Source organism: Haemorhous mexicanus, chromosome 29, assembly GCF_027477595.1.
Source record: "Haemorhous mexicanus isolate bHaeMex1 chromosome 29, bHaeMex1.pri, whole genome shotgun sequence".
Classification (NCBI taxonomy): Eukaryota; Metazoa; Chordata; class Aves; order Passeriformes; family Fringillidae; genus Haemorhous; species Haemorhous mexicanus.
In genome coordinates this window covers 3,170,839-3,195,492 of record NC_082369.1, presented here as the reverse complement: position 1 = coordinate 3,195,492, position 24,654 = coordinate 3,170,839, and the positions used below count along the sequence as shown (strand labels likewise).

Here is a 24,654-nt window from a genome sequence, read left to right as displayed (position 1 = left end):
TGTAAAAAGTCCTTGCTCCTGATAAAACACCTTACAAAAGTGGTTAGTTTCTTTGTTCATTTCTTTTTCTAGTAAATTGCCTAAGCCAGACTTTTTAGCTTCTGTCCAATTAGCTATCCTTAAGGTAAAGTCCCTTAGGCCTATGAAGTAGCTTTCTCACCTAATTGAAGAGAAAAACTTCTAGGCTTCTTTCCTTTTTGAAAAGACAAGAGATAGTTTTGTCCCTCCATCAACAACGAGCACATTCCTGTCGGGAAGCACACGGAGCTTGTCCTGGTGGAGAGTCCAGCAGCAATCCTGGCAAGCTGTCAGTGAGCTGGGGAGCACCACAGGGATGCTTGGGCTCCCCATCCCACCCCAGCCCCAGCTCCAGGCAGGGGCTGAGCAGGCTGACAGTGTCTGTGAGGATGCTGGCACAGCCCAGCACGGTTGGCATTGCCTTCCCTGGCACGGAGCTGGGCTGGGGACAGCAGCCAGGGAGCAGGGATGGCGTGGGGACACTCAGCTGCCAGGCAGGGCTGGGCAGTGCTGGGGTGTTCCCAACAGCACTTGGCTGCTGCTGGTGTTTGTAGGAGCCCTCTCCTGTCTCATGCCAAGTTTGGGACACACTGGCAGTAGCACGAGGTGCTGGCAGCTCCCTGATACCCATGTGGCAGAGCACTGGGGTAATCCCTCCTGTCGGTGTTTTCAGGGTGGGCATCCCACAGTCACGTTCTGCTCCATTTGCTCCCTCCCTGCTTTGGGGTCTCCACGCTCTCCTGGGGTTCCCTGCATCCTGGAAAGATGCAGCAGCACCCCCTGGCCCCCACCATGGGCCTGCAGCAGCAGCTGTGGGGTGCTGGAACGAGAGCAGCTCAGCAGGAGCATTTTACATCCTGCATGTCAAGGGAAGGATAAGACCTTGCTCTGACTGAGGTGTTTGTGCTCATGGGATGTCTGAGCAGGGGAACCTGGAAATTGCAACCTGGACTGATTTTTTGGTCTTTATTCACAAAAAAGGGAGAAATAATGGCAGCTGAGGAGCAGTTGCTCTTGGAGGAGCTGGCAGGGCCAAGCTTGTGCCAGAGGAGCAGGAGCTGTTGGAAGAGCGGAGCGGGAGCCAAATCCCACCTGCAGCAGTCGTGGAGTCCCAGAATGGTTTGGGATGGAAGGGACCTTAAAAACCATCTCATCCCACCCCCTGCCATGGCAGAGACCCCTTCCACTATCCCAGGCTGCTCCAAGCCCTGTCCAACCTGGCCTTGGACACTTCAGGGATCCAGAGGCAGCCACAGCTGCCCTGGGGAGCCCCAAGCCAGGGTGGCTGGAGAGCAGCAGTTCCTCTGTGCTGCTGGTGCCTGGGACAAAACAAGCTCAGTGGTCACAAATCTTGGTGGGGAAGTAGGGAATGAGGCAGGGAAGGCTCCAAGGGCTCACAAAATTGTCAAATCGTCCAAAATTGCTCTGCTCTGCCTCCCCCATCGCAGCCCCTCAGCCCCGGGCTTTGCTGGCTCCGTCCCCAGCGCTGCATGCAGCAAGCTTGTTATTTTTAAAAACAAATTAAATGAGGAGAAGAGCCTCTATCTAGGCCTTGCTCTGGATCTTAATTGCCCTGGCTCCCCAGGGGCCGGGCGAGCCCGGAGAGCGCTGCACAATCGCCGTAATGAGCTATTAATAAACAGCCCGGCTCCGCCTGGCTCTGCCCGGCACGGAGCGGGACCGCGGGTCCCCATGTCCCTGCGGGGACACAGCGGCTCTGCAGCTCCTCTGCGGGATGCCCTGGGGCCGGCAGAGACCCTGGCAGAGCCAGCCTTGCTCCAGAGCTCGGGTCTGCCTGGGTTTGCAGGGAATGGCTCATCCAGGTGTGGGGTTTGCTGTGGGGGCAGTGGAGCATCCATGGCTGGGGCTGGAGAGGGAAGGTGAGCCCAGGACTGGGGGGAAGCAGAGCTGGTTCTGGACAGGGAAGATGAGCCCAGGGCTGGTTCTGGACAGGGAGGGTGAGCCCAGGGCTGGCTGATGCTCTGGCTCTGGACAGGGAGGGTGAGCCCAGGGCTGGTTCTGGACAGGGAGGGTGAGCCCAGGGCTGGTTCTGGACAGGGAGGGTGAGCCCAGGGCTGGCTGATGCTCTGGCTCTGGACAGGGAGGGTGAGCCCAGGGCTGGCTGATGCTCTGGCTCTGGACAGGGAAGCTGAGCCCAGGGCTGTGGCTCTCGCTCTCCATCTGCCAGGGAAAACAACTCCAGTGGGGCTGGAGCTTTGCTTAGAGGATCAGGTGGCCGGAGTAGGAGCCAAAAGTGGAGTTGGGTTACTCCAGGCTCATCCATAATGAACACGGGGCAGAGCCTCAGGCAGGGAGGGGAAGGGCTGGATCCCCCCAGGGCTGGCAGGGAGACACCATTAAAGAGGCCCCAGGGCACATTTATTTAATGTAGAGACTCTGAATAGGATGAAAAAGTGTCACAATAAATGGGGAGGGGTTTGTCCTGTGGGTTTGCAGGTCATGCTTGGGGCATCCTTCCTATGCACCCCCAGGGCAGAGCAAGAGTGGGGCCTCCAGAACCAGGGGGACCAAGGGGAGCTGCCCCCTCCTCACCCCAGAGCTAGCTCACGTTCCTGGGGCCACCAGCCAGGCAGAGCCTTCACAAAGTGGCTGCCAGGCAGCTCCCCAGGTGGCATCTGGGGAGCTCCAGTCCCCAAAGGGGGTTTGGTGCAAGGAGTGAAGCTGAGCAGTGCTGGAGAGAGGGGAGAAGGGGGCAGGGGCAGCAGTGGGGTTGGTGGTCCCACACCCCTGACCCCCAGCTGCACCCACAATCCTGTGCTTGTGTGAAATGGTGACACTTCCCTCTTGCTTTGATTCGTTGTAAGGAAAAGGGAAATGTGGCAAAATTAAGACACCCAAAATAAAAGAAAAAGGTGTCACAGAATCAGAATAGGAGGTTGGAAATCCCTCTAAGATCATCGAGCCCAAGCCCAGCACTGCCAAGGACACCGCTGTCCCTCAGTGCCACATCCCCACGTCTGTAAAAGATCACAGAACCCTGGGGTATCCTGAGGGGCAGGGATGCTCAGGGATCATCAGTGCAGCCCCTGGCCCTGCACAGACACCCACCAACCCCACCCTGAGCAGCCCTCTGAGCGCTCCTTGAAGATCTCCCATCCTTCCAAAATTGCACCGAGCAATGGGTTTAATCCCAGGGGTTGCTCCTCTGGGATAATGGGATCAGGACAGGAAATTGCCCATGGAGATGGCATCCTTCCCTGAGACCTGAGCACAGAGAGGCACTGACAGCCCCCTGAGGCGGTCCCATGAGCCACCAGCCCGTGGGGACAGGAGGGAGGGTGACACCAACCTTTGGTGTCCTTTATCAGCGCAGAGGGTGTGAGGAGCAGGACATGCTGGGCTGGGCTGGCTCCTGCTGTCCCTGCTCCACCAGTGTCACCTCTCTGGGGGATCTGGGGTCCCCATCACTCTCCTGCTGTCACCCCCTAAGCCAAGCAGCAGCCACCTCAGAATGGCACTTTTGGGGACCTTTTAGGCACTGAGGACCTATGTCACTACAGGACACGAAACAACACAAGCACACACACTGCTGCTTTCAAGGTGAAGAAAAAGGGGAAGTTTAATTTTTGACTCTAACATTTATAGATTTCCAAAAGTGACAGTGGATTGGAGGGTGAAAGTGCCACCTCTCCAATGACACTGGACAAACCAACAGTCCATCAAATTTCTCCTCTTCTATAAAAGAATGCAAAACAATAAGTTATTTACACAAAGTGTGTGAGACAGTTTGCAACAAGAATCAGGGTGACAGACCTGCAGTGGCACCAAGGTGGGGCACTGCAGCCACACCTCGATGGCTTTGAGCAGCCACAGATGTCACATTGTCCTCTTCCTTCACCCCACATCCTGCTGTGCTCCCACAGACAGGTTTGGGGTCAGCCCAGAGGGGCAGAAGGGAGTGTGAGAGGGGCTCCCTGGAGGTCAGAAGGGCTGGAACCAGCCCTCAGGGACGGCACCCCCGTTTGTCCCGGTGCTGTGGGAGCGATGGCACAAAGCCCCCCACGCTGGAGGTGTCAGTGCCCCACTCCCTGCATCTCCCCAGGGGCTGGCTCTGCTCCTGGTACCCCCAATATTCTCTTGCCAGGCTCTAAAACACCCTGCAGCTCCCCAACCGAGCAACTCTGCCACTTAATTAGGTTAATGACCGTGCTTCATTAAGGAAAGGCGGCTGAGGAGTTTTCGTGGCGTTTCCAGGCAGCCTGGCAGATTTGGGGCACGGATGGGGACAGAGCAGGAAAGGGGAAGCAAAGAAAAGGGAAAGCAGCAGCGAAGTGCTAATCCCTGGAAAGGAGGGCAGCCGGGGCAGGCGCCGCGGGGTCGGGGTTAATCCCTCCTGGGCAAAGATTGTGCCCGGGGCTGACTTAATCTGGGATCCGAGAGGGAGGGACAGGGACAGGGACAGGGACAGGGACAGGGACAGGGACGGGGACGGGGACGGGGACGGGGACCGCGCTCCTATGGGCCCCCTCCAAGCCGGGGGCCTGGGGATAATTTGTGCCACTGGATGAGACCTCACACCAGGAGCAGAGGGCCCAGCTGTGTCACCAGAGGGGATGGGACATCCCAGCTGTGTCAGGAGGTCGCAACGTCTCTGCCAGCATCTCTTTGCTCCTGCCCAGCCCTTGGGGTGTCTGTGCATTATCCCAGGGTGCTCACCACCCCCTCTGCCCGTGCCTGCAACATCAGGGGCACAGGCGGGGATGAGCCAGTGGGAGCAGAGGCTCAGGTGTGGGTCTGCAGCCCTGGCTCCTCTCACAGACCTCTCCCCCTGCCTCAGTTTACCTGTTCCGATGGAGACTGAGGCTCGTTTACCCCAGCTTTGCACAGGGCAGGATCCCCAGGTTGCACGGTCGGTGAAAGGGATCCAGAGGGTTTCCTGGAGGGAATGGGACCTCATCAGCCCCAGGGGCTTGGGGAGCAGTGTCCAGTCCCAGCTTGCAGACAGGCGATCTGTGGGGCCGGGTTCTGTTGTATTGTGATTTCAGGGTTTACCCCAGAATTTCGGGTCCCTTCCCTGGTAATTCCCTCCCAGGTGTGTCAGTCACCTCTCCTTTCCCCTCCCAGCACTGTCTGTCAATCCTGGCATTCCAGAAGGGCCGTCAGTGATTGGCAGATTCAAAGGATGCCCTCTATCCCCGGGGGGCATTGGGCCATCCAGGTGTCCTTTGTCCCTTGAGACCTCCCCTCCTGTACCTGGCTGGTGGCTCCCTGTCCCTTCCCTGCCCTCTCCCCGGGGTTAAAAGGAGCAGCACCCACTCGGGTCAGGAGTTCTGCTGGAGCTGGTGCTGGGTTCAGGGGCTGTGGGCCAGAACAAAGCTCTGGATCCAAACCCTCCATCAGAACCGACTCCTTCCCTTCCCCATGGCCCTAAAGCTTCTCCACAGAGGGAAACCCGAGGAGCAGCCCCTGATACAGGGGGAAGCTCCATCCCAACACCACCAGAGCTCCTGCACACCTGGACTTGTCCCCACGTGCCTAGCTGCAGCACCCAGCCAGCCCAAAGTGTCTGTGGGCTGAAACACCACACACCCAGCCAGCCCAAAAGTGTCTCTGGGGTGAAACACCACACACCCATAGCCAAAAGTGTCTGTGGGGTGAAACACCACACAGCCATGGCCAAAAGTGTCCCTGGGGTGAAACACCACACACCCAGCCAGCTAGAAGTGTCTCTGGGCTGAAACACCACAGTGCTGCTGTTTGGTTCAGCAGCAGGGCCAGCCAAGCTCAGGCACGTCCTGTCCGGCTGTGTTGGTAATTATTCCAGTTGGGTACGACCTTGTCCCCCCTGACTCCGCTCTCTCTCTCTCTGTCACAGGCGCATGGCAGAACGGCAGTGAGCCCCTAGACCATGCCCCACACAATGACATGGTGGCTCCCGCTGCTGGCCCTGCGCGTGCTCCTGCTGTCCCCGCGGGCGGGCGCGTGCCCCGCGCGCTGTGAGTGCGCCCCGCAGCTGCGCTCGGTGCTGTGCCACCGCAGGCGCCTCACCGCCATCCCCGAGGGCATCCCCAGCGAGACCCGCGTCCTGGAGCTCAACAAGAACCGCATCCGCTGCCTGAACCCCGGGGACCTGGCCCCCTACCCGCTGCTGGAGGAGCTGGATTTCAGCGAGAACATCATCTCCAATGTGGAGCCCGGCGCCTTCAGCAACCTGTTCAACCTGCAGACCCTGCGGCTGCGCGGGAACCAGCTCAAGCTCATCCCCCCGGGGGTCTTCACCAAGCTGACCAACCTGACCCTGCTGGACATCAGCGAGAACAAGCTGGTCATCCTGCTGGACTACATGTTCCAGGACCTGCGCAACCTGAAGAGCCTGGAGGTGGGTGACAACGACCTGGTGTACATCTCCCAGCGTGCCTTCTCGGGGCTGCTGGGCCTGGAGCAGCTGACCATTGAGAAGTGCAACCTGACCTCCATCTCGGCCGAGTCGCTGTCCTACCTCCAGAACCTGGAGGTGCTGCGGCTCCGGCACCTCAGCATCTCTGCGCTGGAGGACCAGAACTTCAAGAAACTCTACAATCTCCTGCAGCTGGAGATCGACAACTGGCCACTGCTGGAGGAGGTCTCCCCCACCAGCTTCCAGGGCCTGAACCTCACCTCGCTCTCCATCACCTACACCAACATCACAGCCGTGCCCGCCGCTGCCTTGAGGAACTTGGTGTACCTGCGGTACCTCAACCTGTCCTACAACCCCATTAGCACTGTGCTGAAGGGCTCCTTCAAAGACCTCATCCGGCTCCAGGAGCTCCACATCGTGGGCGCTCTCCTGGTGTCTGTGGAGCCGCAGGCTTTCTCCGGCCTGAGACAGATCCGGCTGCTCAACCTCTCCAGCAACTTCCTGTCCACGCTGGAGGAGAGCACCTTCCACTCGGTCAACACGCTGGAGACGCTGCGGGTGGACAGGAACCCCCTGGCCTGCGACTGCCGGCTCCTCTGGATCCTGCAGCGGCGGAAGACGCTCAACTTCGACGGGCAGCAGCCCATGTGCTCCTCGCCGCCCGAAATCCAGGGCAACGCCCTGCGCGACTTCCCAGACTCGGTGCTCTTCGAGTACTTCACCTGCCAGAAGCCCAAGATCCGGGATCGGAAGCTGCAGCACGTGACGGCGCGGGAGGGACAGTCCGTGTCCTTCCTGTGCCGCGCCGACGGGGAGCCCGACCCCTCCATCGCCTGGGTGTCCCCCCAGCACCGCATGATCACCACCCGCAGCACGGGGCGGGCCACGGTGCTGCCTGGGGGCACCCTGGAGATCCGTTTTGCCCAGGTGCAGGACAGTGGCACCTACATCTGCATCGCCAGCAACGCCGGTGGCAATGACACCTACTTCGCCACGCTGACGGTCAAGGGGCGCCCGGCCGACGGCGCTCACCACGCCAACCGGACTTTGTACCTCAGCGACTTCAACGACACCTTCCACAACAACACCCAGGTCTTCTTGAAGTTCACCTTGGACCTCAAGACCATCCTGGTCTCCACAGCCATGGGCTGCATCACCTTCCTGGGCGTGGTGCTCTTCTGCTTCCTCCTTCTCTTCGTCTGGAGCCGCGGCCGGGGGCAGCACAAGAACAACTTCTCCGTGGAATATTCCTTCCGCAAGGTGGACGGTCCCACCACCACCACCGGCCAAGGAGGGGCCAGGAAGTTCAACATGAAGATGATCTGAGCCTCTCCCAGAGGAGAACCATTTTCTGCAGCGCGGCCCTGGGCACGGCTGTGGCAGGACGGGGCTGGGAGGGCTGTGGGAGCGCCGGCCGTGTCCGGGAGCTGGCAGAGTGACCTTGCTGTGCTGGGACATGGCTGGAGACAGAGGTGCCACAGGCCAGCAGGGTCAGAACCATGGGGACCTCAGGGTCGGGGAGGGATGAGCCCGATATCCCAGCCCTGTGGAGAGCCCTCAGGGCTCAGGGGCTGTCCCAGGGGCTCCTGATGTAGCGAGGTTTTTGCTACCAACTATGCATTTCTTGAGCCAAAAGATCAGCAGTGTTTGGGCCTGGGAGAAAAATGCTTCCTGTTTTCCCCCCACCCTTTCCCTTTGTTTTGTAAGGGACTTCTCAGAAAACTTTCCTGGTAGTTGTTTGTGGTTCTTTTCATGTTGTTGGTGGGGGTTTTGGTCCGATTTTTTTTTTTAATGAATTTCCAAGAGAAATGTCTTCCGGGGCAATGTGGGACTGGGGAGGTTGTGCCCAGCTCGGGGGTCCCCCGGCCCCTTGGCAAAGACAAACCCCCCCCTCTCCCGGGCACAGATGTGCCTTGAGAGCTTTTCATCCGTGGATTTAAGATCCAGCATCTGCCAGTGTGGGTGCCCGGGGACGCTTCTGCACAAGCAATAATAACCCTCCGGGGCCAGGCTCTGAGGTGTCAGCAAGAAAAAAAAGGGAAAAAAAGGCAAAATGAGGCCAAGATCGTTAAAATCAGGAAGAGCAACCCCAGGGTGATGCAAGGCCCCCCTATCTCTGCATCCAGCTGATGCAGGGTTGGGATTCCTACGGGTTCAAAAGGCACTTTTGGGCTAATTTTCTTGGAGTTGCAAAGTCAAAATCTGCAGGAGAGCAGGACCTGGCTCATCCTGTGAAGGGAGGCCCTACGGTCCAGGAAAGAAGAGGAGAGAAAAGCTGGGAAGAAGCAGGCCAGGAGAACGTCCTGGCTGACACCTCCATCCCAGATCCTGCACCCTCCCGCGCTGAGGACCATGGGTCAACGTCCCTGGGGCTGTTCCTGCCTTCCCATCCCACCCCTTCCCAGGCTTTGCCCTGGCTCTGCCTCAGGGCATGGATTTTTGTGTGAGGGAGAAGGACTAAGCTGGAATGGAAGAGCCTGGATGTGACCTGGAGGATCCAGGGAGTTCATTGCTTCCTCCTCCTCCTCTTCCTCTTCCCATGTGCACCCTGGGAGTTGCTGCAGGTCCCACCTCTGTCCCCATTCCTGCAGGGATGTTCCCGACCTGGATGTCCCTTCTCCAGCCAGTGATGGTCAGGCTGGGAGCTGGAGGGGGCAGCTGCCCGTTCCCTGATGGGCATCCCAGAGTGGCACCGGAGCATCTGAGGGGTCGGGAGCTTTGTGGGGCACAAGTGGCTGCTCAGAACATCCCTCCAACCCTGTTCTGCTGCCACAGAGTGCCTCCATCCATCCCCCATCCATCCATCCCCCATCCATCCATCCATCCACCCATCCATCCATCCATCTGTCCATCCTTTATCCATCCATCTATCCATCCATCCATCATCCATCCATCCATGTCCATCCCCCATCCATCATCCATCCCTCCATCCATCCCTCCATCCATCCATCCATCCATCCCTGTCCATCCATCCATGTCCATCCATCCATCCCTTTCCATCCATCCATGTCCATCCCCCATCCATCCATCCATCCATCCATCCATCCATCCATCCATCCATCCATCCATCCATCCTTCCATCCATCCATCCATCCATCCCTGCCATGGGTCTGTCTGTCCCTGTGGCCCCTCATGCCCGGTGTCCCTCGCCCCCAGCCGTGCATGCCGTGTCCTCCCCGGGTCCTGTTTGGTGTCTGGGGTTTTTTTATCCTTGGGGAGGGGGTGGGAGGGTGGGGAGGGGGTCAGGCATGGACCCTCACAGTGGGAGCAAAGGGCAGTGCAGACCTGGCACAGTTTTCTATGTAACAAGCATGTGAGATGTATTTGTGAGCAAAACAAAAAAAAAAAAAAAAAAAAAAAGGGAAAAAAGGGACTTTTGTGGCTCATTTGGATTTTTCTCCCCCTTTTCTTCCCTATGTGCCTTGATAAAAAAAGGCAAAACCAGTGGGCATAGCCTGAGCAGGAGCTGGAAAGGGCAGGAGCACCAGAATTCACAGCTCTGAGCTCTCCAGACCTGCTGCAAGCTGGGAAGCTCCTGGAATTCCAGCACACCTTCCCCCGTTCCTGGGGCTCTGCTGGAATTTGCAGCCACTGAGTCCATCCCCACCATCAGTCCCACAAACCCCACAAAACAATGTGAAACCTCCTGCCAGAAGGTGCCAAAGTCCATATTAATAACTAATAAATGATTAATGCACGTGTGCTAACGGACTGCTGCTGCTATTAATCGATTATTAATTATTAATGCCGTGTTTAGAAGGGTGCAAAGGCAGCACCTCGAGTCCTGCTGGCAGGAAAATTGGGGTTTGGGGGGGTTAAAAGGAGTCACATCCATCCCAGAGTGCACACAGGGCGCCAAATCTGGATGGGGCTGGAAAACTGGGAACGTGCCAGGGGAAACTGAGGCACGGGTGGGGGCACTGCAGTGGGGCAGGAGCCAGTGGGGAAGAGGAGGTTGTTGTTCCTCCACAGAATGAACTTCCAGTGCCCTCCCCATCCCCCCAGCCCCAGGGCACAGCCTGCCCCCTCCAAGGCCACCTCTGCCCTTGACACAGCTGCCACCGCTGTCCCCACCATGGGCTCAGCCAGCCCAGGGTCCCCTTGCCCTAAGAGAAAGAGAAGCTGTGAAAAAAGTTGTGGAAATGGTGCCTTGGAGCATCCAGGGGTTCCAAGAGATTACAGAAAGTCCCAAGTGCTGCCTGGAAAGATCAGACTCAAACTGAGTGTTTCCATGGACCAGATCATCCATTCCAACTGCAGGAACTGCCAAAAAAACCCAAAAAAATGCAGATTTTCATGGTCTCTCTATATATTAACACCATTTTGCTTGGAAACTCCGAACAGGACCACATCCACCCTGAAACACGGATATTTTAAACCACCCCATCCACTGATTTTTGGGGTAAAAACATCATTATTTTAATCTGTTACCCTTTGGAGAGGCCACATCCTGTGAGCTGCACCTGCCACGGGGCAGTGCTGTGTTTGCACCAGTTTTATATGAGGGGGCCACCTGTCCTTGTGTCCCCCTCAAAGGGGGCAATGCCCCTCCCCAAATGCCCCCATGTCCCTTTGGCAGGCTCAGTGCCTGCCCTGTCCCCTGCCAGCCCCAGCTCTCCCAGCACAGACTGGGCTGGCACTGGGAGCAAAGCAATGCTGTGAATCAAAGGTGACTCCCACGAAGGGGAGAGAATGATTAGGAGAATTCTATGGATATCAGAAGGTGAATTAATTACTTTATTATACTATACTATATACATTTCATCTAAACTGGATCTGCCAAGCACTCGCTTTGCACACAACTGTTTACACCACCCAGAATCTCGTGACTGTTAGCTGGCAGTCCCAACACACACACACAGTTGGCCCTGATAGGCCAAGGAAACAAAACATCTTCACTTTGGATAAACAATCTCTGTATTTGTCCTGGTTTAGGGCAAATTTGGGAGAAAACCTCCAAAGGGGCCCCTCCAGAAAGCAAACAGCCCCTCCCCCCAACTGATTTGGGAAGAATTCCTTGGAGAGAAGTGGAAAGAACCTGTTTATTTAACAGGCACAGCATCCCCCAGCACACAAAATGAACAATATTGGAGGACACCACTCTGTCACCACTCTGAAAAAAAGATGACAAATTCAGAAAGTCTCTCCTGGGGTGGTCGCTCTGTTATCAGTCCCTCTGGCACTGGGGCAGCTGCTGCAGCCACAAGGTGCAAACTCTCCGTGTTTGCCAGGGCCCAGTCTGGAGCAGGCTCGAGTGGTTCCAAAAAAGGGAAAGGAAAAACAGTCCAGGGAAAAATTTGGACTGCTTGGCTAAACTGACTAATGAGCAGAAGCGAAAAGCAAGAGCAAAGCAGGAGCAAGAGCAAAGCAAAAAGCAAAAGCAGCACTATCTACTGCCCTGTCTCTGTGTCCCACCAGCCATGGGGGAGCAGCTGATAACAAAACAAAACAAAACTCACTCTTCAGAGCCAGTCTTGAAGGCACAGAACACAATATCCAGCATAAACAGAACACACAAATGGGGATACAAACATCATAATGTCACCCTCGGACAATATTGTATTCTACTTTGGCACAACACAGGCACAGCAAGTGATAAGAATTGTGTTTTCCCTTTCTCTGAGGTTCAGAGAATGTGAACCTCAGAAATCCTTGGGAAGAATTGTGCCTTGCTTTTCTCTGTGAAGAGAAACGTGGCAACAAAGCAACGCCTCCATCTGCTGGAGAAACGAGCCCTGGGCCACTCAGCCAGGAATTCCAGCCCCCAAAAACTCCCTGGGGCCGGGGAGGCTCCCACTCCCTCCCCACCACGCCAGGGGGGTGGCCCCGCTTGCCAAACTGCGAGTCTGCAGCCCCCACGGGAGAGAGCTGCCGTGGCAGGAAGGAGGAAATTGGGGTTTTTCTCTCATTTCCTGCTTCAAGATGCATTTCGTGGCACAGGGAGGTGAAGGGTCGAGGTTCAGCTCCTGCCGGTGGGAGCCAGGACTGAACCCCCTGCTCCTTTCGGGGGGTGGTGCAGGATGGAGATGCTGAGAGAGCACCCGGGAGGGTTCAGTGCCCCAGGGATCAGCCCTGAGCTCAGCTCGGAGCATCCCCACAGCACCCTCGGGCTGCTGAACGATGTCATGGCAAAAAAAACCCAGAAAAAACAACAAAAAAAAGACGATTAGAAAAGTGCCATTTTCCAGTGGCTGCGATTAAAGATCCTATCTCCCACTGGGAAGAGAAACCAATTTCCTTACAAAGCAAAAAGGCTGGAGCTAAGAAAAGCTTCCCTGCATTAGTGCCCCAAATCCAGGGGGGAAAGAGCTCAGCAGCTCCTGGAGCAGTCTGCAAATGCTGTCAGGGCCATCAGGGCCATCAGGGCCACCAGGGCCACCAGGGCTGTGTCCTGCAGCTGATTTAGCCACCTGAAACAGGCAGCAGAACCCACCAAAGGATCCAGGGATGCTCCATGGCTTGGAGAATTAAATCAGAATTTTGCACAGTCCTGCAGATGTTAGCAAGAGGAAATGACCATCCTTGTTAAGGACTTGGGTGGCTTTTAAACTTGGCACTTTCTCCTTGGTTGGAATAAGACAAATGAGAAATTTCACAGCTAAAAGGTAATTCCTGGCTGCCCCTCTTTCCCTGGCCACCTCTCTCTAGCTTGGCAGGGTCACAGGCATGGCAGGAATTCTGTAATTTCATTCCCACCATTTTCTGGTACTTCTTAAAGGTAATTTTATTCATTAAGGAAAAACAGTGATGCTTCTAACAAGTTTTTTGTCTGTGAGGGTGAGCAGGCCCTGGCACACGGTGACCAGAGCAGCTGGGACTGCCCCTGGATCCCTGGCAGTGCCCAAGGCCAGGCTGGACAGGGCTGGGAGCAGCCTGGGACAGTGGGAGGTGTCCCTGCCATGGCAGGGGTGGCCCTGGGTGGGCTTTGAGGACCCTTCCAACCCAAACCAGTCTGGGTTGCTGGTGCAACATGGGCTGGACGGGGCAGGCTGACCCCTCCCAGAGCCCTGCACCTCCTCCCTGAGCTGGATCCAAGCATGACTCAGCCCCACAGAGTTTTTTATCAGCTCTCACACACGGCCTCAGCACCCAGAAACAGCCCCAGCCAACAGCCACAACCCCTGGCTGGCCTGGGAAATACAGAAATAAATGCACAGGGAGGGAGCTCTGGGCTCTTCTGCAGGCTCCCAGCACCCCCAGTCCCACCCCAGCCCCCAAAACCCTGCTGAGGTGCCTGGACCCAGGGTCCTGCTTTTCTTGGGCTCAAGCAGTGAAATTTTCTGTTTTCCTCATGGAAACCCACATTTCCCAAAGGCTGCTCATCCCAACCTCGCTGCCCCCCGGAGAAACCCCTGCAGCTGCCTTCCCACAGCACCCACAGTGGCACCACTGGTGACTCAAAGAGTGAATAGAAGGGAGGAAATATTGAAATATTTGGGCTTTAGAGTGTTTAAAAAATGACTTCATCCTAGAGGGGACAGACACCAATGGGAAGATTTTTTTTCAGCTGAGTTGGGTCACTTTGTGCACTTTTAGCATCTGTAAAGCTCTGGGAGACGAAAAAAAAAAAAAAAAAGGGGTTTTTTCTCTAGGGCTGGGCTCCTCTCAAGCAATGGCTGCAGGAAATCCCAGCAAAAAGACAGATCACAGATCAAAGAATATTCTGAGTTGGAAGAGAAGCACAGGGATCATCAGCTCCAACTCTTAAAGGAACTGAACCCACAACCTTGGCCCATGGAAGAAAATGAAAATATTCCTCCTTGCCAACCCAGCCAGAGGAAGGGGAATTAATTCTGTGACTTGAGGGGGTCTGGAGGGGCAATCCCCTCCTCAGAGCAGCTGTCACCCTTAAAGCCAACTGTGGAGCCATCCAGGACTGAGGAGCAGCTGAAGGGACACAACCCCACAGGTGGCACTGACGGTGACACAGTGACCACGGGGCAATGCCAGGGGGCTCTGGGGGCTGCCGGGGAGCGAGGCCAAAGCCCGGCTGAGCCAAGCCCAGCTGAGCCAAGCCCAGCTGAGCCAAGCCCAGCTTCCTCGAGCCGAGCTCGGAGCAGGTTTTGAAAGCACATCCTGCCCGGCCGGGGCGCAGCGCAAGGCGAGCCCCGAGCGCCATGGGCAGCGCCAGGAGGGGCTGGGGTGGGCAGGGGGAGCTGCTGCGGCTCCGGGATGTGCAGCTGGAGCCCCGCGGGACCCCCCCACTGCCAGGGACACCTGACAGGTACCGAGGGCTCTGCAAAGGGGAAGGAGCTGCTCAGCACCAGGAGCTGCCGCAACCCAGCGCTTTGTGGGGTCCCGGGGGGCACTGGGGAGTTGGGGGCACCATCTGGGGTTGCTCAGCCGGAGCTGAACTTTGGATATTCAAGCAGAACTGGGAGGTTTAGACAAAGCCACCGTGGTTTCGGTATCGCTGGTGGCAGCAGAGTCAGAGCCCAGCGCCGGGACAGGGAAGTGAAACCAGCGGCTCCATCCTGGTGCCCTCCGCCTTCGGGCTCCCTCTGCCCCCTGCCCATGCCCAGACCCCTGTCCTGCCCCCCAGGCTTGGCTGGGGGTGTCAAAGGCCTTTCCTGCTCTTGTGCCACACCTCTACCAGCGTTGTGTCCTCCCTGGGGTCACCCAGCGGGGACCGCAGGTGCCACATCAGGCGCTGGGTGTGTCCCGTGCAGGTGGGAACCAGCGCGTGTGGAGCCCCCGGGGCAGCTCCCACCCCCAGGATTTCCCAGCGCGGCAACTGGAGTCACTGGGCCACCAAACTCCCCGTGTTTCTCCCCAAAACCACCCCGCCAAGGCTCCCCAGGCCGCTGCTTCCCCTTTTCTGCGCGTCCCTCCCCTGAGCCGGCAGCGGGGGCAGCGGGAGCCCGGGGGTGACGCTGGTCCCGGCCCGTGCAGGGCCCGCTCCGCGCTCCGCAGCGCCCGCCCGGACCCGGCTGCCCCCGGACCGGCCACCCCCATGCCGGACACGCCGGGGGGCTGCCCCCCTCGGTCCCCCAGCTCAGCCCTCATCTACAGCAACGTGGGTGAGTGACCTCCTGACCCCGCCGTGCCCCTGCCTGCCGACGTGTCACCTCGGGCAGTGGCACTGCTGTCCCTGTCCTCCCTCCCGTGTCACCCCTCTGGCTGGTGCTGGGTGTGGCTTTGGGGCTGGAAATATGCGGGGAGCAAAGAACAACGTGCTGTACTCCCATCCTGCTCACCCCATCCTGCCCCATCCCACCCCATCCTACCCCATCCCATCCCACCCCATCCCATCCCATCCCATCCCATCCCATCCCATCCCATCCCATCCCATCCCATCCCATCCCATCCCATCCCATCCCACTCTTCTCTTCTGTCCTGTCTGTCCTGTCACGTCTGTCCCTCCCTCCCCAGGAAAGCTGCGGGCCCACCTCGTTCCCCGCAAGGCCAGCCGAGGGGAAGGCGCTGGGAGACCCCTCTCCCAGGCCGAGCCAGACCCCCTGCCTCCCCCACTGCCCAAAAAGCAGCTCCAGCGAGCCGAGTCCCTCCCGGAGCCGGCACCATCCCAGCGCGGCCATGACGACCCTGAGCCACGGGCTGGCAGCATCCTGTACAGCATCCCCGCAGGGCAGGGGGCTCCCCCGCGGGACAGACCCCCCTGGGCAGCCAAGAAGCCCCTGAGCAAGTCCCAGAGCCTGGGGGAGCCGCTGGCCCGAAGCAGCGCCCAGAAAGCCCCCTCAGGCAGCCTGAAGGAGCTGACATTTGGGACAGCGGATGCGGAGCTGGGGCAGCTCCTGGAGAGCCCGGCCGGGGTCTCCGGGGTGGTTTTGGGGTGCCAGGAGGCCTCCCTGGCCCGGCTCTCGGCTCTCCTGCAGGAGGAGCTGCTGGGGCCCGAGGAGAGGCAGCAGCTGCTGGAGGCAGAGCTGGTGGGGAAGCGCTGGGCAGCGCTCGGTGTCCTGGACCCCCAGCCCTGCTGCCAGAGCGGGGACGCCTGGTACTTCAGGGTGGGCTTCACCTTCGAGCACAGCCAGCTGCAGTTTGCAGCCAAGGTAAGGGGGAATCGGGGTGAGAGGTCTGGGTGGTCAGAGGGAGCCAGGAGATCCAGGAGCGTTGGCTTTTCCACAGAACACAACACTGGGGCCACTTCCCCTTTCTGCAGCCACTTCTGCATTTGCTGGATGACACAGTGCTGCTGGCAGGGGCTGGCTGATGAGGGTGACACTTCCCCTAGGGTCAAGGGACACGTCAAAAACGGCCCTGCTGGGGGACATGTCCTGCTAACTCAGCCAGAGGGGCCAGCACGTGCAGAGGAGAGGCTGGAGCAGAGCTGGCTGCCCAGGAAAGCAGATGAGAGCCCAGCCCATCTGTGGCTGCACCACCCTCATGTCCCAGCTCTGGCTCCATTCCTGGGTTCAGAGGGTGCAAGGGGACCCCAGCACCACGTGTGGGTCACAGCAGGGCTGGTGACCCTGTGCTGGCAGGGTGGCCCAGCCCAGGACTAGGCTCTATCCTTGCACAGCCAGCCCTGTCCTATGTGTCCCTGCAGGTCCCCAAGCCGTGCTGCTCCAGCCTGGGGGTGCAGAGCTCCCTGGGGACACACTGCAGCATCCAGCGCCTGCTCGGCCGCTTCACCGACCGCCTCCCTCGGGAGCTGGTGCTCCCAGGAATCCCTGGAGCACAGAGCCAGGGACCTTCCAGAGAGGAGCCAGCCTGTCCTGCCCCGCAGGTGCTCCTTTGTGCCGAGGTTCCCCAGCAGACCCTGGCAGACTTTGTGAAGGGCTCCCACGCTTTGCACAGGGCCAGCCCCGGGCACTACGAACGCCTGGGCTGCCTCCTGCTGCTGCAGCTCTGCATGGGGCTGGAGCACCTCCGGGGGCAGAACGTGGTCCAGGGTGACCTGTGCCCCGAGAACCTGCTGCTGGTGCAGTGCCCCTGTCCCCCCCAGAGGCAGAAGGAGCCGCTGGGACTGTCCCTTCCACGGCTGCTCATCAGCAGCTTCTTCAAGGTGCAAGAGAAGCAGCGACCTTGTTCCAGCAGCCAGGAGCTGGACTGGAGCCAGGCTCTCGCTGCACCCTCCCCTCCAACAGCAGCTGAGCTGAACTTGGGCAGGCTGATCTATCAGATCTTGCACGTGGACATCTCCCTGGAGAATATTTTGGGCTTCAGAAGCAAAAGGCTTCCCGAAATCCCCTCGCTGTCCATCTACTCGGCGGGACTGAAGCGCTTGGCCTCGCTGCTGCTGCACAGGGATCCTCACCAGAGGGTGTCCATCCAGCAGGCCAGGGCCATCCTGCAGGTGCTGCTCTGGGGGCCACGCCAGGAGCTCTTTGCCAGGAGCAGGAAGAGCCTCGAGCTGCTCCAGAGCTGGCTGCAGGTCAAGAGGGCTCTGCTGCTCCTGAGGTTTGCAGAGAACTCGGCTGGGGCTGGGGTCAGCCCTGGCCTGGAGGAGTGGCTGTGCTGCCAGTACTTCCAGGGGGTCACTGAACACACCCTTTTCCAGGTCACCCAGCTTCTCTATGCTCCCTAAACAACCTCCAGGTCAGCCCACCCAAAGGTCTCCTCAAAGCTCACGAGGGCCCGGCCAAACCTGTCCCTGCCCAAACCTGTCCCTGCCCATGGCAGGGGAGTTGAAACTAAATTATTTTTAGGGTCCTTTCAGCCCAAATCATTCCATAACTCTATAAAATCCATCAGTTCCTGAGAAATCCCAGTAGGTCTTCACTGGGAAGGCTCTGCAAACCCAAACCCACTCCCCCCATAGCCCATGGATGATGAAGTGTGTAAAACCACAGAGTGTGGGTTTATACCCTCAAACAATCTCTCGTGAGTCCCAAGCACCAATTTAGTGGCTGATAATCCCAAATAAAGTTTATGGGGTTCAGACTTTGAACAAAACCCCCTCAGAGCCTTTTTGCAGCTACCAGGTTTCTGCTGTTTTAAATAACTCTCAAAGTGACCCATCACAGCTCACCCTTCTCAGCAAAGGAGAAACAACAGCTCCTTCAACCTGTGCTTCCCAGAGACAATTTGTGACTCAGTCACTAATAAAAATGACATTTTAAAGGGAAAAATATAGCTTCAATAAAACCTGGAGCCAAGCCTCTCAAACACTGGTCCTTTATGTGCTTCTCTGCCAGCATTACACACTCCAGGGATGGATCCAGAGGGAAACACAAAGCCAAACTGCCCTGCCTGGTGGTGATTACCCAGAACAGCCTCCATGGGCTCTGGTGAACAGCTCAGGTGAGTTCATGGGCACCAAAGCAGGGCTGTGGCATCTGCTCCTTGCTGTGAAACACCTGGCAGCACAGGGGACCTGGACCCAGTCCCCAAATCCATCCAGATGTCAAGGGATCAGCATGGTGAAGGTCATCTAAACTATTCCTCAGCAATTATTAATCCCCTCACAGCCATCTAGACTGGGTATCAGGAAAAATTCCTTCACTGCATCAGCACAGGCTGCCCAGGGCAGTGCTGGAGTCCCCATCCCTGGGAGCGTTCAAACAACATGTGGATGTGGCACTTGGGGACATGGCTTAGTGGTGATGGGTGATGGTCAGACTCAGTGGTCTTAGGAGGCTTTTCCAACCTAAACAATTCCATGATTCAGTGACTCCATCACCTGACAGCAGCAGGGCTGTGCACACACTGGGACAGAGCCTCCCACAGCTGCTGTGCCCATGGATGTGGCAGTGGCTCCCCAAGCAGTCACTAGAGCCTGGGGCATGGCTGGAGTGAGGAGGATTCCTCCCAGGAGTCCCTGAGCTCCAAAAATACAAACATAAACCAGAGCTGAGACCCTGCAGAGAGCAGCTCAGTCCCAGCTCCATGGTTGGTTTGCTCCCACCTGGAGCAGCACCCAAATCCCCCGGTGCAGCCTCCGTGCCCAGGCTGGACCCCATCAAGCCTGGCACAGAAACGGGGCTCAGATCTCATTCCAGGTGTCCCGGGAGAGCCCAGCCCTGCTGTCCCTTGGTCTCCTGCAGTGTTGGCCGTGGCTACCAGAGGGCAGTAAAGGCCATGGCACAGCCTCTCATCCCGGGGAGACAAAGCCAAACCCGCTCCCCTGGCTCCTGCCCGGCAGCTCCAAGGCCCTCCAGCCCCCCAGTTCTGGTTTGCAGCCTGGGTGACCCCCTCCCCTTCTGCCAGGAGCATCCAAAGTCAGTAGAACGTCCCACGGAGGCAGCACCAGGCACATTCCACACTCCTGTCCCTGGGGAGAGCAAACATGGCACAGGTACCACGCTGCAGAGGAAAACAGGGATTTCTCCAGATAACCAGAGCAGGAGTTCAGCCCTGTGCCAGCGTGTTGAGAAAAACAAGGACACCCTCCCTTGGTCATGCCACCACCATGAAATCCTGCCCAGCCCTTGTCCCTGCACAGCCACCCCAACACCCCCAGCCTGAGCAGCCCTGAGAGCTCCTGGAGCTCTGGCAGCCTTGGGACCATTCCCTGGGGAGCCTGGGCAGTGCCCAGCACCCTTGGGGGGAAGAACCTTGCCCTGAGCTCCATCCCAAACCTCTCCCAGCCCAGCTTTGGGCAGTTTCTCAGTGTCACTGGCCTTCCAAAAATCCCTCCAGGACATGCACAATTGTAGGGCCAGGAGAGAATTGGGAAGAGCCAATTAAAGAGCCCAGCAAGAGCCCCCACTTAGCAGCACACCACTGCTCACACACCCCCAGGTTACTCTGTGCTGCATCTCTGAGCAGTTTCAGGGAATATTTCAGTGTATTCCATGAGATCCCAGCACTGCTGAGCCCAGGGATGGGCTGTGGGGGAAACTTTAGGGCCTCACTCACACATTTCACAGCACTCAGATCTCCTAGGGCCCCACTCAGAGACTTCTACTCACACCCAGGAGAATCTGGTGAAATAAACCCATCCCAAGGATTCCCTGCCCCAACGTTTTATACAGGAGATTCATCAGCTCCAAACAAGCCTGCAAGTAGTGAAAACCATGGAAATACCACACTTTAAAGCCCAGCCCCTTTAGAGACTTATTTGTTGTAACTTCAGTTCAAGGTTTGTTAATTCCAGCATCACAAGGAGCCCCTTTCCCGTTCTGCTCACCATCCTGAACACCAAGGGGAGTCTGTGGAGCCCCAGCACAGCCCCCTCCTCTCCCTTCAACCACCATGTGCCCCCCAAGAAGCCAGCCCAGCCTTGGTGACACCCCTGAGCTGCAGGAGTGCCACAAACCTTCCCAGCTCCCAGCCAGAATTCCTGGAGTCACCTGCACACACTGGAAAGGCTGCACTGGTACAGGAACACTAAAATTCCAGGAATTTAAGTTGCATATTTGGTATTTAAAGCAGCCACGGGTTGAGACTTCCCAACCAAATCACACCCTGAATATCCTACAAAACACTGGCAGAGCAGGCAAGCACTGGTCCTAATTAGCACACCTGCTAATTACTCACTCAAAGTAGACTTTTCCAGGATTGCTGGATTATTCCAAGCCCTGTCAGAGCACACCCATGAGTTCCAGTCAAGCAAAGAACAAGCAAAGCCTTTCCACACCTGCAACTTTAATGGTTGGGGCAGTTCCAGAGCCACCTCTTCAAGAGTGCAAGTCTTTAAACAGCTTAAAACCAGCAATAAAAAGTAAAATATAAATTTTTATTTAGAATTAAAGCAAATACTTCAGTATCACAAACACAATATTAAACCTCAAGAAATATACTGCTAAATTTGGAGGGAGCATTTATTTTTGCACAACCACGACATGCGCACAAAATCCAGAGAAAGATGTGGAGTCTGAAATTTTCAACATCTCACCACCAAAGCAGCTGGGTCACACAAGGTTTCGTACAAGAGTTAAGATAGACTGGAATAAGATGTTGACAAAATTTCTACAGAATCATCTTTATAGACAACAAGAAAGCTCTAAAGAGGCAAACATTGCAATCTAGTCTTCTTCTGCTGAGTCTCTCTCAAACGTGTAGGCCATGAAGCAAGCATCTGGTCTCTTGGGGACAAGGGGATGCCCTGGTCTCACAATCTCAAAGCCCAAAAAGCTGAAAGTACGGAGCAGTGCAGCTAGAAAATAAAGCAGGAGACAGGTTTCACCCATGGGATACTGAAAAAAACCCTTAAATTTCCACCAGAAGGCATTTTGTGTCTCTGGAGGCGCAGGAAACACCCACCTCTGTCATCTCTGTTCTTGTGGAAACAGATAAACACGTGCTCAACTCGGAGCTGTTCTTCAGCAAACTCGAGAAGAACTGCAAAACTGCAAGAGAAACACCAAGGGTTCAGTGCACAGGGAATGTCCTGGGAATGTGGGATGGGAGGGACCCAAAGGGATCCTCCAGGCTGAGCCCTGGCCCTGCACAGGCACCCCAGCAACCCCACCCTGATTGTTTGAACATTCCCAGAGCTCTGGCAGCATGTTCTTCTTCAGAGAGTTCCGAGGCCCTGAGAGCCAACCCAAGGAAGAGGCACAGGTTGGAGCCTCACACCACCAGATCCCTGAACCCCAGGCACAACTCAAGGGCAGGACTCCTCCGTGGCACAAAAAAGCTGAAGGAGCTGCAGTGACACTCAAGGGCCTAAACCAGCCTGAAATCCCAGATTTTGGGCTGGCTCTGCCTGCAGCCCTGAAACCAGGCTCACAAGAGAGCATCAAACCCCAAAATTAAACTTTAAAAATACAAAGAGCAAAGTGTTCTCCCATCAAGTTTTCCCTGACCCACCTGTCCTTGCTCCCCTCAGGCAGAGCACCACTGGGAATTTCAATGTAGAGGTTGTTGTTGTTCAGCACTGCTCTCCAACTGATGTGTTTGGCATCTGTAAGCCTTGACTGGACATTGAGAATTCTTGTCCTGTTGTTAGGTGTTAGTTCTTCTGTGACATTCAGCCGATTATCCTGCAGCAGGGACAAGAGCAGAGTGATTTTCCTGTTCATTTTCAGAGGAATTGAGGCAGGGAATGCTGTCAAGCTCATCACCAGCTGTTTGCACCTCATACTCACCGAATAAAATAAATTAGCTGAAAGATTGTGATCCCTCTGACTATTCCCTCGCCCACCTGGGATCTTCAGGGGTGGGTGAGGGACATCAGGAGCACCACCGAGGCCCCGGACCCAGGTTACTACAGCAATCAAAGGGAACCCTGGAACTGCAAAGGGAGCATGGTTACACAGGCAGGAGGCCTTGCACAAAGCCCTGGCACCTGCAGGATTTAAACAGTGTTAAAAAACCCAAACCTAGGCCAAAGGACTCCTCCCACTGCGAGTGGGAAGACAAAGGAAGCTCCACACCAGGGACAGTGCCCAGGGAGCTGCCACTGCAGCATTTTGAGTGAAAACTCCCTTGGAGATGAAAAATACTCAGGGTGAGCGAGCCAGGTGTGTTTCTGTGCCAGGACAGGCCTGATGTGAGCTCAGGAGAACCTTTCTGCAGGAATGTGCTGGATTCTGCTCTCCTTGTTCTGAGACAGCACAAACCCCCAGCCCAGCAAGGCAGGGATCACTTTTCCCTGGGATATTCACCACCAGACCTTCCCAGGAAATTCCAGGGAATCATCTCCACCTCCAGAATTTTATTTGAGCTGAGGCCACACCTGAACCTCTGCAAAGCCTCCAAACCTCTCCCCATTAAACTCCTCAGAGCGATCCCACAACGCTCAGCACTCGAGGAGAAAAACATTGTATTTTTGAAGATGCGAGGAATATTTTTAAGTTTCTCCCCATCCTTTTCAAGGCTGTTTCACTCCTCCCGTGGCAGAGCAGCGCTGGCCCCTCCCTCTGCACCATCCTTCACCCGCAGGCTCCACTCTTGAGTTGCGTCATCTCAGCAGATGCAGCAATCGAGGCCCTTGGGGGAATTTTCACAATCGTCCTGTCTCCGGGTGCCAGCAGCAGCCACTGCAGCCATTTGCAAATCCGAATAAACAGCTACAAAATAATCCACCATTTTGCACCCGAGTCGCGGGGTTTGGATTGGTTTGGGGTTTTTTTTTATTTCTTTTTTGGTTTGTTTTGGTGGTTTTTTTTTTTTAATGAGCTTGAAACTTGTGATGAATAATCCGTGTTAGAAAGGCTGGGAATGGGCAGAGGTTAAATATTATGTGCTGGAACGTAAATTATATTTATATTTTAATATGAAGCAAGGATAATAACTCTGAAGTTTTATTAAAAATACAAAATCTGTGCTAACTGAATGCGTTATTTTAATTGATTATCCAACCCATTATTTTAAGCTCTTTGAAAGAGACGTTTTTCTTTAGTAGCAACATTATTTAGTTTTATCTGAAAATGACTATGAACTATATATTTTTAATTTGCCTTACAAATAAACCTTTAAAAACCTTTTTTAAAGGTGTGTGCTGTGGCAATCTTCAATAATTTCACGTTTCTGCCACAAAAAGGTGGTGCAGAAGGAAGGTTTGCAGCCATAAATATATTTTAGCGATGTTTCCGTGCTCTTAGGGGAAAAAAAAAAAACAATCTTTAGCTCGCAGTTAAACATAAAAACGTTCAAGAACTCCTTCCACAGTCCACACACGAGGTGGAAAGGGCAGATCGATGTCCTGAGCATCCACCGCTCCACACCAGCCACCTTAATTCAGGTATTTTCTTCCTTCCCAGCACCTGTGGGGGGTGTTTAATCTTTCGGTTGAGTTTTTAACCAACAGCTCTCGTAACACTCTTACCCTCGATTCGTTTTGCGGAGTATCCACGGTTACATAAGGGGATAACGCCTTCAATCCCTCAATATCTTTGCCTAATTGTTGTTTTCCCCTCGCCCCCCCCCCCAGCCCGGCTCCTGCCTCAGCCCTGCCCGGAGCCTCTCCCAGCCCGGGGGTGCCCTCGGGGGTCCCTCCCAGGGCCGGTACAGCGCTGGGGCCTCAAAATCGCCTTTTTTTGGTGCTTTTTCCACCCTCCCCTACCGCCTTTCCCCGCGCGGCGGGGGCCAGGCCGCCCCTCCCCCGCGGGCCACGCAGCGTCCCCCGCCCCTCTCCAGCCACCAGGGAGGCGACAAAGAGGACGAGGAAGGAGGCAGCGAGGGCCCAGCGGTGCGAGGGTGAGGGAGGCCGCGGCGCCTCACCTGCTCTGTCCGGTACTGAGGCTCAGCACAGCGGGCATGATGGTGCTTTTATTCCCCTCTTTCTCTCTAGCGAAGCAGTGGCTGTTGAGTATCCGTTGCAGGGAGGATTTCACCATCCGGCCGCTCTGGTCCGAACCCCGAAACCCTCCGCCGCCTCCGCCCCCCACTCCCCAGGCGCTGCTACACAAAATGGCACCGCGGCCTCACTGCCTCCTTATATACCTTCTCTCTGTCACGCCCCTTAAGAGACCACGCCCCTAAGCGCGAGC

At 56.4% G+C, this 24,654-nt stretch overlaps 3 protein-coding genes across 3 annotated transcripts in view; 2 read left to right on the top strand and 1 right to left on the bottom strand.

Annotated features, from left to right (window-relative positions):
* Positions 1-8,109, top strand: part of LINGO3 (leucine rich repeat and Ig domain containing 3) — a 29,843-nt gene extending 21,734 nt beyond the window's left edge. The window contains exon 3 of the mRNA XM_059870035.1: positions 5,855-8,109. Within this exon, the coding sequence (XP_059726018.1) occupies positions 5,888-7,702 (1,815 nt within the window). The 5' untranslated portion in view covers positions 5,855-5,887 and the 3' untranslated portion in view covers positions 7,703-8,109. The remainder of the gene's footprint in view (positions 1-5,854) is intronic.
* Positions 8,110-14,458: 6,349 nt separating this feature from the next.
* Positions 14,459-18,442, top strand: PEAK3 (PEAK family member 3). Its single transcript, XM_059870008.1, has 4 exons — positions 14,459-14,600; positions 15,269-15,396; positions 15,749-16,383; positions 16,881-18,442. Exons 1-4 carry the CDS (start codon positions 14,494-14,496, stop codon positions 17,859-17,861), a joined length of 1,851 nt encoding a protein of 616 aa, XP_059725991.1. The 5' UTR covers positions 14,459-14,493; the 3' UTR covers positions 17,862-18,442.
* Positions 18,443-20,933: 2,491 nt separating this feature from the next.
* OAZ1 (ornithine decarboxylase antizyme 1) lies at positions 20,934-24,579 on the bottom strand. The gene is given in 6 exon segments (XM_059869708.1): positions 20,934-21,374; positions 21,482-21,567; positions 22,031-22,203; positions 22,309-22,395; positions 22,397-22,454; positions 24,386-24,579. Coding segments are annotated over 6 exon segments (651 nt in total). The 5' UTR covers positions 24,502-24,579; the 3' UTR covers positions 20,934-21,243.
* Between the last annotated feature and the right edge of the window lie 75 nt (positions 24,580-24,654).

Excerpts from the sequence above, each read along its gene's own strand:
- PEAK3 (XM_059870008.1), top strand. The coding sequence starts at position 14,494 with ATGGGCAGCGCCAGGAGGGGCTGGGGTGGGCAGGGGGAGCTGCTGCGG. Across the intron at positions 14,601-15,268 it reads CTGCCAGGGACACCTGACAG|GGCCCGCTCCGCGCTCCGCA; the intron begins GTACCGAGGGCT and ends CGGCCCGTGCAG. Across the intron at positions 15,397-15,748 it reads CCTCATCTACAGCAACGTGG|GAAAGCTGCGGGCCCACCTC; the intron begins GTGAGTGACCTC and ends CTCCCTCCCCAG.